The 12,710-nt window shown below is 45.0% G+C and overlaps 1 protein-coding gene across 1 annotated transcript in view; it reads right to left on the reverse strand.

Annotated features, from left to right (window-relative positions):
* CMTR1 (cap methyltransferase 1) overlaps positions 1 to 9,265 on the reverse strand; it is a 53,287-nt gene extending 44,022 nt beyond the window's left edge. Inside the window, exons 1-2 of the mRNA XM_018038944.1 lie at positions 9,145 to 9,265; positions 6,998 to 7,135 (exon numbers count right to left, since the gene is read on the reverse strand). Coding sequence (XP_017894433.1) covers positions 6,998 to 7,130 — 133 coding nt within the window. The 5' untranslated portion in view covers positions 7,131 to 7,135; positions 9,145 to 9,265. The remainder of the gene's footprint in view (positions 1 to 6,997; positions 7,136 to 9,144) is intronic.

The following is a 12,710-nucleotide window of genomic DNA, read 5'->3' on the forward strand; positions in this document are numbered from 1 at the left end:
GCCAATGAGAAGTAAGTTGGTTTATTCCTATAGCATAAAAATCCATGCTTTGGGGTTCAACAAACTCTTGCAAAGCATTTTCTGCCTCCCACTGGTTGTGGAAGCGTTTTCCCTGCAAAAAGTCATTGAGATCCTTGAAGAAGGGGTATGGTGGATGAGGCAAAACTTGGTAGCCCAATTCTTTCAACTTTTGAATCATTGGTTATGTGACATATGGTCAGGTATTGTCATGGAGAAGCATTGGGCCCCTTCGGTTGACCAATACTGATTGCAAGCGTTGCAGTTTTCAGTGCATCTTATCGATTTGCTGAGCATACTTCTCAGATGTAATGGTTTCACTGGGATTCAGAAAGCTGTAGTGGATCAGATGGGCAGCAGACCACCAAACAGTGACTATGAGATTTTTTGGGGGTGCAAGTTTGGCTTTGGGAAGTACTTCAGAGCTTCTCAGTCCAACCACTGAGTTGGTTATCGCTGATTGTCATATAAAATCCATTTTTCATCATACATCACAATCTGATCAAGAAATGGTTCATTGCTGTTGCACAGAATACAAGACGACGACACTTCAAAATGACAATGTTTTTGATTTGCAGTCAGCTCATGAGGCACTGACTGACTGAGCTTTTGTACCTTTCCAATTTGCTTCAAATGCCAAATGACCATAGAATGGTGGATGCTAGGTTCTCTGACAGCTTGTGTAGTTCTAAGAGGACCAGCGTTGATGACTGTTCTCAGGTGGTCATTATCAATTTTCAATGGCCAGCCACCATGATCCTCATCTTCAAGGCTCTTGTCTCCTTTGCAAAACTTCTTGAACCACCACTGCATTGTACGTTCAATAGAAGTTTCTAGGCCAAATGCATTGTTGATGTTGCGAATTGTCTCCACTGCTTTATGACTTCAACCTCAAGAAAATAGCTCAAATTTGCTTTTCATCTAACATAATTTCCATAGTCCAGAAAGTAAAGATAAACAGCAAGTAAACAGACATTAGCAGGAAAAAAAAAAAGGTGAGAAATGTGCATTAAAATGATGTATAATATCACATTTATTAAGAATGTATTCCAGTATCAAATGGCAAATTTCAACAATACAAAAACTGCAATTACATTTGCACCAATCTAGTATTTGTCCAAATACACAGAGTGTACATCATCAGGAGTGAACCATAATGTTGTATCAGCATAGGTTCATCAATTTTAACAACACAGCACTCCGAAGAGAGATGTTGCTAATGAAGGAGGCTGTACACACAGGGGCGGGGGTGTAGGAGGTCCCTTTCTACTTTCAATTGAGTTGTGAAACAAACCGCTGTAAAAAAAAATAAAATGAAGTCTTAAAAATTTTTTTTAAGGTTCAACAAAAAATTTAAGCATGAAGACGGAATATCTATATCCTGACAGAGAACTGTGTCCCCCTTAGACGACTCTTTAGCACCCTGTACCAAGGCCAAAAAAGGACACCTTATACTGTTTAATAGATCAGACAACAACTTTGGTTGAGGGCCTGTTTTTATAAACTGTCCGTGTTATATACAATGGAGCACTATCCAAAAGTATCAATCCTACTCCCAGAGAGCTTAAAAGTCCAACAGCTAAGATAAACATGCGTTTTTCAGTATATATGACATTCTGCAAAAGAAAAGGAGGTGAGTATGTGTGAAAAAATTAGAATAAACTTAAAACCAAAATTCTGGCTTCTGAGGAGGAATGTTGGCTGAGAAAATCCCTGAATGAGAGGCACCAAATCGGCCTTTGTCCTCTTAAGGTGACCCTCCAATTCCCTCAACAAGGAGCCGACATGGTTACATGGGCCAATGCAGCACACGTCACAGAGTGCTACTCAGAAGGCCAGACCCAGAACGTTAACAATGAGTAACCATGGAAACTGAGAGGTATGGTGATATTTATTTTCTGTCTTGGCTTTTCTGCATTTTCTGCGTGAGAAATAAGAATATATTAGTTTCAAAATTAGGGTTAAAGGAAAAGAAAACGATAAAGAAATAAAGTCTCATTCAATAAGTCCTGTGCAGAATTTGTTTCCAGAGTAATCTTCAGCGGACAGCATATGAGGGAAAAGACCTGAGTAGCTCAAGACAAACCCTAGGCCTCTCATTGCCCATGCAGAGGAGAGATGTGAGCTCAACAGAGCTCCCACCCGCTGAACAGCTGTGCTTCCCCAGGTGCAGCGTCTTCCTCCTCAGTTGCTCCCTGACTCTAACCTGTACTGCTCAGTAGCGGGCAGCTCCCTGGGCACAGCCCTAGTTTCTCAGGGAAGCCCAGGGATCCTGCCACCGGACTAGCCTAGAAGTTAGCATGTTACATCAGTTGTTATTTCTTTCACCAGCTATCTGGAGACTCACACGTCTATCTATACTAAGGTTAGGAAAGCCTGGTTTCCTTCTTACAGGACAATGTGCCCTTGATCCAGCTCTAGGGAGCTGCCAGGCTGTTAGGCTTGCTTAACGATCCAACAGTGGGCACCCATCAACAATATGATTACCATTCCTGGGTGTGCAGGGTTCCTGCCACCGTCAGATCCCAGAGAGAGAGAGATCTTTTGTCTTCATAACATTTTTGGACCAAAATGACAGAGAGAACCAAATTTGGGCGCAAGGCTCACTGGACAAATCCTTGGTGGCTCAGGTACAATATTCCTGGACCGGACTCTGGCACAAAGATCTTTCCACTCCATTTGTCTTTCCAAGGTGTCACCAAGAATACAGTTGTCCCGCCCAAGGTCTGAGAATGAGGTTGATGGGAGCTAAAATATCCAACTAGGCTTTTCTTTGTGAGATGGAGAAGTGTGCTGGATTAGCAGATAAGCCTTATTTCTCTATTTCATGTGCTATTTAAAGCCTGTTCTTAGCCTGACACCATTGAAGCCAAGTGCCCTGGAACAGTCTTGATGTCCACAGACTGCCACGGCCACTCTTTTCACATGAAGAGAAGACACCTGTCTCTGCTGCAGCAAGAGCTAAAGAGGAAGTTTAGCCTCCCAAGACTGATAAGAATTTAGCAAATATTGAGCAAACAATCTTATAATGAGGATATAAATTAACAGGAGTAATAAGGTCGGTCTATTAAAATCATGAGTTTCATTAAGAACATGCCAAAGCTGGGTGGCATTCCCATTTACTCCCCAGGAGCTTCCCTTCTAAAACCTACCAGAGAGCCCAAGACATTCTTCCACGTTTTCACTTAAGATTTCTTCTCTACCCGATAGAAATCAGTACTCTTACATCATTTTAAAGACAAGAGGTTTATTTTAGAGAAGAATCAGAGGTATCCCAGCTACTGACAGAATTGTTCATAATAGAACAGTAGGTCAAACATGTCAGGATTAAAAATGACAGTGACAGCACACGAGGGGCAGCTCTGGCCACCAACAGCCACGGTGAGCAGCACACAGATGCGGGAGAATACACTACACACTGCCATAAACACCACATCCTGCCTAACAACTGCTGAGGAGCACACTCATTCCTGTTTAAAGACTCAATTTCTCCTTCATGCCGGACGAATGGTAACTCGTTAAAGCAATTTAAACAGATACCGATAAAGGAAGTTTTTGATTAAGGTAATGAATCTGGGCTGACAGGAAAACGATGGCGTTTCAGGGAAAATAGCCTATTTAGGGAAGAATTAAACCTGGTGGAGGGGAAGGCACTTTCGGCTAAAGGAGCCCAGAGCAACACGCTGTGGGAGGGCTGGGAGCCCACACGGGATGTGCAGCTGAGAAGAGAAGGAAATCGTGTCGGGGTCTAGACCAACCTATCCTGTGACAAACAACCAAAAAGAACAAAATGACTGCCATCTGCCGCTCCTTGCTTAATTTCCAAGAGTATATTTAGGCTTGAAGATGCCTTGAAACTCCTCTTAAAATACTCAAAAGAACACACGATGACCCAGTGGCCATGACAACAACATCCCTTTTCTTTAGTCTGGTCAGATGTCAGTCTCAGACTGGCAATGCAGCTACCCTGTCAATAATGCAAAATAAACAAACTGATTAAACTAAATAGACCTATTAATGAGTCACCACATTGATCTAGCAAAGGAAGCACAACCAAGGCCCAGACAGAAACAGCAACTGCTGATTTTTTGTTTTTCTATCTGCACTCCCTAAAGAGCATTTTTCAATCATCTGTTCAACAGTGTGTCCAGGTAGCAGTGGTGGAGAGGAAATGCACCTGCTTTAATGCAGTGTGCTGAGCAGCAAAGCCACAGAGCTCTCAGCGGATATGCAGTTTCTGGGGAGACAGAAAACTACTGGAGCACACTGTCCAGGGAATGCCTGAGAGAAGTGCCCACAGACGGAGATGACAGAGACACAAGGCGCTTAATGAAATGATCCTCTGCAGACTGCAGGAGGGGTGGGCACAGTCCAAGAGGTGAAGCATTTTAAGGCTCTTAGAAAAGATGCCACTGTTGCCTTCCATCAGTTCTATTCAGTAAACATTTTAGTTCAGTTCAGTCGCTCAGTTGTGTCCGACTCTTTGCGACCCCATGAATTGCAGCACGCCAGGCCTCCCTGTCCATCACCAACTCCCGGAGTTTACTCAAATTCATGTCCATTGAGTCGGTGATGCCATCCAGCCATCTCATCCTCTGTCATCCCCACTTACTGAGCCATTTATTCCATGCCAGGCATGGGGCTGCAGGGGGAGGGGCACAGACAGCAGTCTTGCTGATGAAGACACCAGACCCTCATCCTCAGAGCTTTCTGTGGAGCTGCTGCTGCTGCTGCTAAGTCGCTTCAGACGTGTCCGACTCTGTGCGACCCCACAGATGGCAGCCCACCAGGCTCCCCCGTCCCTGGGATTCTCCAGGCAAGAACACTGGAGTGGGTTGCCATTTCCTTCTCCAATGCATGAAAGTGAAAAGTGAAAGTGAAGTCGCTCAGTCGTGTCTGACTCTTAGTGACCCCATGGACTGCAGCCCACCAGGCTCCTCCGTCCATGGGATTCTCCAGGCAAGAGCACTGGAGTGGGGTGCCACTGCCTTCTCCATCTGTGGAGCTGCCCCTCCCTAAAATTAGCTGACCTGGGAAGTTAACAATGTTTGCCTCTGCCTCATCTTTCTGCCAATCAAAGGGACCAAATGGCCTACTGCCAGACATATACAATGTACTGGCCACCTCTAGATTTCCATTCTGTACACACTACAGGAACAGCCAAACCTGACTGAGTCATATGGTACTACTTCTGAAAAGGTTAAAGCCATTTGGCAGAATTAAGGGGAGTTTGTGGGAGAATGGGAGGGAGGGGGGACAATCTCCACAGTCACATTTTTAAAAGCTTGAAATTTAAATTAGACTGGTTCCCTTGAAAGAGTCTTAAGTATACACCTTCATCTCCTGGGAGTCATTCTCTTGAGAGCAAATGTCCCCGGAGATCCGCTTAGGACCAGATACCTCCACCACCTAAGTATTCCCCTAGGCACACACTCCCCTTCTCCCTTGCAGGCCATTTCTCCTGCTCAAGACTGAAGATTCTACCTTCAAGCTGCTCAAATCCCAGGTGATAAGCAAAATTCCCTTCCTCAGCAGTTGCCAGAACCGATTCACCCAATATATTTTTGCCTTCCCAAGTTAGCAACCTCAATGACATAAACCCTTTCCCACCCACCCTAAAATCCATTGTGACAACTTTAAAGCCACACCTATCCCCACACAGAAGGTTATAAGAAGAGTCTCTTATCTAGCAGGGATCATGGCCGCAACAAATGCTTCATTAGCTGTCTGCAAGGTCTGTCAAGTTCCTCCCTTCTGGACCAGCTATTCAGTACACCTGATGAGTAACCGCCCTTCAATTAGCCAGCCTCTTGAGAATAAACTGTATTTTCTATCACCCTCAAGGGAATGCTTTACACTATTTCAGTCACCAATCTGTCACCAAATTTCATTCCAATTTACCATTGATCCAGCAGAGGATACAAAATGCAAGACTGCTGGGGGTATTGGGTGTCCAAAACGTCATATCCACCCAGCACTGGGAACATGGCATTTGGAAACAGGGTCTTTGCAGATGTAATCAAATTAAGATGAGGTCATACTGGATTAGGGTGGGCCCTCATCCAATGACTGCTCTCCTCCTAAGAAGAGGGAGATCTGAACACAGACACACACAGAGGCAAAGACTGGAGTTACGCTGCTGCAAGAACACCAGGAATCGCCAGCAACTAGCAGAAATGAAAAGAGGCAAGGCAGGATTCTTTCTTAAAGTCTTGGGAGGGAGCATGACCCTGCTGTAACCTTCATTTTAGACTTCCAGCCTCCAGAAGTCTGGAGAATGTATTTCTGTTGTTTTAAGCTACGTAGTTCATGATACTGTTAGGAAATTAATACAGCTGGCAACTCAAGGAAAATGCAAACAGAGCTACTTCTAATTGTTTGATATTTCAGGCAAGCTCCAAGACAGAAAGCGTCACAGAAAGCACCTGTGGAAACTGTGAACATCTGTCACCCTAGAAAACAAGCAAAATAAAATGCTAGTTTCAACCAGCTCAGTGAAATCCTTAAAGCTTAATGCGAACAGTGAACTCAGGGATGCTCCAATTCCTTCGGGTGTTTCTGACCATACCTGCCAAGGGAACTGAGAAAACAGAATGCAAAAACCTGAGGGAAATTAAGCCAGACCACCACAGCAAAGAGCCCAGCCCTGTGAAAGAGCCCCAGGATCATTAACAGCTGAGAGCAAGGGGCACTCAAGGCTCCCCACTATGTCTACCTGGCTAAAGGCAGCAAGAGTGCCACTCACTGAAGGACCACAACAGAACTAAGGCACACCTGTAGGAAGTCCAGCATTTTAGTTACAACACATTCCCAGCTCCCAACAGGATAATGGCAAAAGAGAAAGTCTACAGCCGCTATATCTCGGTAGAATTTGTTGAATTTTCCTCATGGGGCAGTGGACTGTATTCTGCCCAACTGAGGCATCAGGGACTCAAGCAGCCAGATGGTCAGTGGTCTCTGACCACAGAGGCAAGCTTACCTTTTGCTGCATGATTGACAGAGGAGGGAGGCTCATCATCAGATGTGGAGCTGAGGCTCAGGGCAAGCTCAGCAACTCTTTTCTTCTGTTTCTTGAGAGGGGCAGTGCATTCTGAATCATTTCTCCTCTTCATTGTTACTGCAACCATAAATCCAGATAGTCAGCTGCCCTGGTCAGAGCCACTAGGATCACAGCAGGGAATTCCAGAGTAAACCATTAATGGGATGAAAGCTGGCAACTCCAAACAGCTCCCAGTGTCAGTGCTCGAACAGCTTCTTCCTCAGAATGATACCCAGGAAGGCTAGCCAAGCTCTGGTTTTCAATAAGAGCTGTCAGTTTTACTGGAAAATGTGGTGCTCACAGTCCCAGAGGTCTCTGGGCCACTGGTGTCAAATACTAAAAAGTCATGGATCAACTCCACAAGCCACAAGGGAACAAAGGCCTTAGGTACTTGCTATTCTATAGTTTTGATGCAACAAGGGACACATGTGATGATGAGGTACACTGGAAATTAATCATGAAACCTAATGAATATCAACAAATATTTTCAAGGTAAAAAGACCATCCCAGAAAGGCTACTCCATCGCCATTATTATTTCACCAGGAAAATTAAGAGATTACACAATATGATACAAATACTGGGTTTTGGTTTACTTCAGGATGTTTGAAAACATGGGAGAACTGGGAAAGTTTTTAAATGGAGTAAGGAATGGAAGCAGTGGTTGACTTGACTGAAAAAATGGAAGAGTGGGAAAGCTAGCAGGACCAGACTTATCGTATCATAGGATTCAGGTACAAAAACAGCAATTTTAAGAACAAGAACCCGCCTCCACAAAAAGAGAATGGAACGAGGCGAGGCACCGTGTCACCATCATCCATGCTCATGGGTAAGCGTGAGAAGCAAACATGAGGGGGGAAATGAGATGGAATGAAGTAATAATGAGATTCTTGAAATCATTCCTCAAGGAGTGATTAAACTGAAAAACAAGAGTAGGTGAAAACAGAGTGGCTATAAGAGGACTCAGAAAAGAGAAAGTACTCAAAAATAAGAGCAAACAGGTGGGTGCTCAGCTGGCCTGCAACTGCTTGGGGAAGGGGAGCTGCAGGGGCACAAGAGCAGGCGAACAGCATGGGTCAGGGAAGCAATGTTGAAATCCAAAGATATCACTGATCCCTCATGATTCAAACATGAATCACGTTTCACTTCTCTCCAGCTCAAGGATGAGCCAGCCAATCCAATACATAATCTCCTCCTTTTTAAGGAGGCAGCCTTTTAACTACACACAGGCAGGAGCTATCCTGTGGAAGAAGGAAGAACAGGAGATGCTGAACAAATAGAAAGCAAAACCAGGCTAAGCTACATTTAACTTTAAAGTACGGTCTTAAAAATCCCACTCCCCGGCCCCCGCAACCACCACCACCTCCAAGGCCCATAACCTAAGCAAAAAGGGCCCTCTGATTCCTAGCACCTCTGGGGGAGGCTAGAAGCACAGGATACTCAAGAACTGTGTTGAGATGGATGCAGGAAAAGGAGTGGAAATAGTGTGCGAAAGGCAGGAGGTGCTGCTGCTCCGCCCCTACACATCCTAGATCTGGACCTTCCAAACCACCTCATCCAACCCTCTTTCCTTTGCCACTGCAAGGAACTGAGGCCCGAGAGGGGAAGGCCGCGCAGCCAACCGACCTACCTACCACAGCTCAAGTGACCTACACATCCAAAAGAATGTGCCCTGGCAGGGAATTCCTAAGAGGAAGGCAGAAGGCCGGCTTCGACTCGCTGCTCTCCCAGGGAAGGGGTTCAGATCCCCTCTCTATCTCCCCAGGCCTCGGTTTCGCACCGCCACCCGTTATCACAAGAGGGAAGAGATGAGCTCGCGTCCCTCCCGGCCAGCCTTCTCATTTGTAGACAACGTGAGTGTGTGAAGAATATGTGCGCAGAGACATGTGTCAGCAGCGGCTGGTGGACTGGAGACAGGGCGCGGGGGAAGAGACAGGGGATATAAGAGAGGAGGGGAGAGAGAAGGGGCGGCAGGGGTCACGACCGCCAGCGCGGGGGCCGAGGCGGCGGCGGCGGACGTGAGGATGCTGAGCCCCGCGTGCCCGCCCGCTCGCCGCCCCCCCACCCGGGGCCGCGCGTCGGCACTCACGCTGAGGGAAGAGGGCGACCTGCCAAGGAGCGGAGAGGGGGGGCGGTCAGGCCGCCGATGCCGCCGCCACCAGGCCTGGCCCAGCCGCTGCCAGAGCCGCCGCCTCCTCCTCCCTCAGTTTCGCTTCCCCACTAGCCTGCCCCGGTCCGCGGGCCGCCTTGTCGCGCTCGGGTCCCGCCCTGCGGGCCGCGCAGCCTGATGACGTCAGGGCAGCCCGCTTCCCTCCACCCCTCGCGGGCCCTGGCCCCGGGGAAGACCTGCTCGGCTTCGGGCCCGCCCCACCCCCACCCTGCCCCCAGGCCGTCCAGGGCGCCTGCGCAGAAGACCCGACGCGGAAGGGCTATAAAAGCGAGAGTAACTGGGTCTCGTCTTCTGGCTCTAGAGGAAGAGAAACAAATGTGGAAACAGAAAGGCCAAGTGGCATCACATCAACTCCTCTCTCAATCAGTTATCCTCTTAATTTTACAGATTAAGAACAAGTTTAGAGAGGTAAAAGGTAAAATGGTTTGAAGGCACACACACCCAACCTTGTTCACTGCTGTTATCTCCAACATAGAGAAACAGTGCAGCCTCTACAGATACGGAAGTAAGGTCCAGAGGAAAGAAGGAGAGCTGTCTATGGCCTCTTACCGTATGGACACAGATGGCTTCCCATGCCAAACTCCTCTTCTGATCTTCAGACCAGTGGGGCCAGAAGTTTGCTGAGCGTCCTCGGTGTCACCTTGTTACTGGAGTCCAAGCTTGCTCTGCTCGCCCCGGGACAGGCCAATGACCGGAGACCAGGGGTTGAGGCAAGGAATGCAACTTCATTCGGAGAGCTGATTGAGAAGCTGGTAGACTATATCTCAAAATAACTATCTTGCCAGGTTTTTTTTTTAATAGATCAGCGATGGGGGTAGGTGAGGAAACAAAGTAAAAAGGCCATTGATCATGCAAAGATTTCCTAGAATAGCGAGCCTCAGGCAGGGGATATGTTAATTTCTTACATCTTGCCATCTACAGGTGGACGGGGCTCTGAACAAAGGCACTTTAACAGTCAGGCAGATGAGCAGGATTCTCTGAGGCAGGGCTTACAAATTATTATAATAACAAGAGCAACGAAAAGCAAGTCTAAGAAACACCTCCAACATGGAGTCAGAATGGGCCTGCAACAACTTCACACCCATAAATTCAAGTCTGACCTTACGTTCTCCCATAAGCCTGCTCTTTTTCCACTGAATGGCACTGAGGTAGGAGATGGATGGGCCCCTGGGCTGGACAGCTGGTGTTTTTCAACTGGAGTAAAATTGAAGCTTTGCTTTCCCCAGACACTCCAAGGACAGAAGCTGAGCTGTGCTGAAGGAGATAAAATGACCACTCCTGAGATCAAGGAAGACTTCCCTGTCTGCACATGTGCAGGAAGGCTCCTTAGGGGTCAAAAAGGGAGGGGGCACCACCCCATAGCAAGTGTGGACAAACCCCCTACAGGTTTCTGTGGTGGAATCCATCTTAGCAAAAAGTTCTGCATGCATATTGAGGCAGGTTCTAGAACAGGTCAAGTGTGGGAAAAGAAATGAAATAACTGACCAAAGATTAAAAAAAAAAAAAAAATGGGAAAGGACTTCCCTGGTGGTCCAGTTGGCTAAGACTCCATGCTCCCAATGCAAGAGGCCTGAGTTCCATTTCTGGTCAGGGAACTAGGTCCCACAAGCCGCAACTAAGGCTTCACAATCTGCAACTAAAACTCCTGCGTGATACAATGAAGACCAAAGATCTGCATGCTGCAACTAACACCTGGTGCACCCAAATAAATAAAACTGAAATTAAATATTTTTAAAAGATTTATTTCTGCAAATGGTATTAAACTTTCAACAAATTTTTGAATCAAGGCAAGAATAATGCTTTTTCAAGGAATTCTAGAATTCTTCCAGTATGTTTAAAACTTCAATTGTAGTTTTTTGTTCTAAGATGAATGAATTCATCTTTGATTAGATCAGCATCTTAATCTCTTTGATTCAGTTTATTTAAGAAAGAAATGGACTGCATATCTGTGGTTCAACTTAGAAGTCATAAGATAGAAATAACTTTTGAAAGACTTCTAAAGTGTTCCAGAAATTTGCAGATTTCTCTTTTCAAAGAAATTTGATAGAATTTTATATTACAACTCTGTCTTAGAAAAGCATATCTTCCAGTTTCTTCCTTATTAATCACTTAACTGAAAATGTTTTTTAAAATTTTTAGGAAGCATTATAACATTGACCTCATAACATTGAATGGAAAGGTTTAACTCATTCACATGATCACAAGTATATGTCAGGTAAGCCATACATGAAAAGCAAAACTCTCATAATGTCCCAAGAGTGGATTTTCTTTTCCTTCTTTGTTTTTAAACTTTCTGTTCAAGTAAAACTTCTGCCCTTAGTTTGAAAATGTGCTTGAAGGCATATCTTTATGAAAACCAGCAAACTTACATGTAGTACAGAAGGAATTTATATTTTGCTCTCGTATCTTTACAAAAAAATTTTTCAATGCATTTGACTCAAAAAGATCTGCCTCTGATAAGTTTATGGCATTTGTGACTATTGACAAAACCTCTTTTTGAGGGCTGTTAGAAAAAATTTTTTGCCAGTGCTTGTCTAAGTAGAAAGACAATGAGTGGTGTGAAGAGTTTCCTTTCTTATAAAATTAGTAAAATGAGATGTTTTACCAAGCATCTCAGGGGCTCCATCTGTGCATAATACAAAGTTTTCTTCCCAAAAGTTTTTTTTGGTAAACAATGTTTACTCTTTTCAAAATGTTCATAGCCTTTGTAGTTTCCAAAAGGACTCACAGGATAAGAATTCTTCCTTGATGACATCAGTATGAGTACAGGATACAAAAAGAGGAAGCTGGTGACATTGAGAGCCACATGTTACTTAGATGCCCTTTTTGGCTGGGAAAATGTAAGATGCTCTTTCAATTTGCTTACATTACACTTCAGTTCACATTCATTTTTACACATGCACACGCTCCATTTGTGTTCTAACACATTGGATAATTCAAGTAAAACAATATAATACAAGGCTGTCATCATCAATTACTTTTCCTTGACATTTCATTTTAAACTGGCTTTGTGAAAAATAGCTGGCTTGAAACTCAACAATAAAAAAACTAAGATCATGGTATCTGGTCCCATCACTTCATGGCAAATATAAGGGAAAAAGTGGAAGCAGTGGCAGATTTTATTTTCTTGGGCTCCAAAATCACTTTTGATGGTGCCTGCAGCCATGAAATTAAAAGACACTTGCTGCTTGAAAGGAAAGTGTCCTAGACAGCGTATTAAAAAGCAGAGACACCACTTTGCCAAAAAAGTCCCTATAATCAAAGCTATGGTTTTTCCAGTAGTCATGTACAGATGTGAGAGTTAGACTGTAAGGAAGGTTGAGTGCAGAACTGATGCTTTTGAACTGTGGTGCTGCAGAAGATGTGACAGTCCCCTGGACTGCAAGGAAATCAAACCAGTCAATCCTAAGGGAAATCAACCCTGACTATTCACTGGAAGGACTGATTCTGAAACTGAAGTTCCAATACGTTGGCCACTGATGCAA

Source organism: Capra hircus, chromosome 23, assembly GCF_001704415.2.
Source record: "Capra hircus breed San Clemente chromosome 23, ASM170441v1, whole genome shotgun sequence".
Classification (NCBI taxonomy): domain Eukaryota; kingdom Metazoa; phylum Chordata; class Mammalia; order Artiodactyla; family Bovidae; genus Capra; species Capra hircus.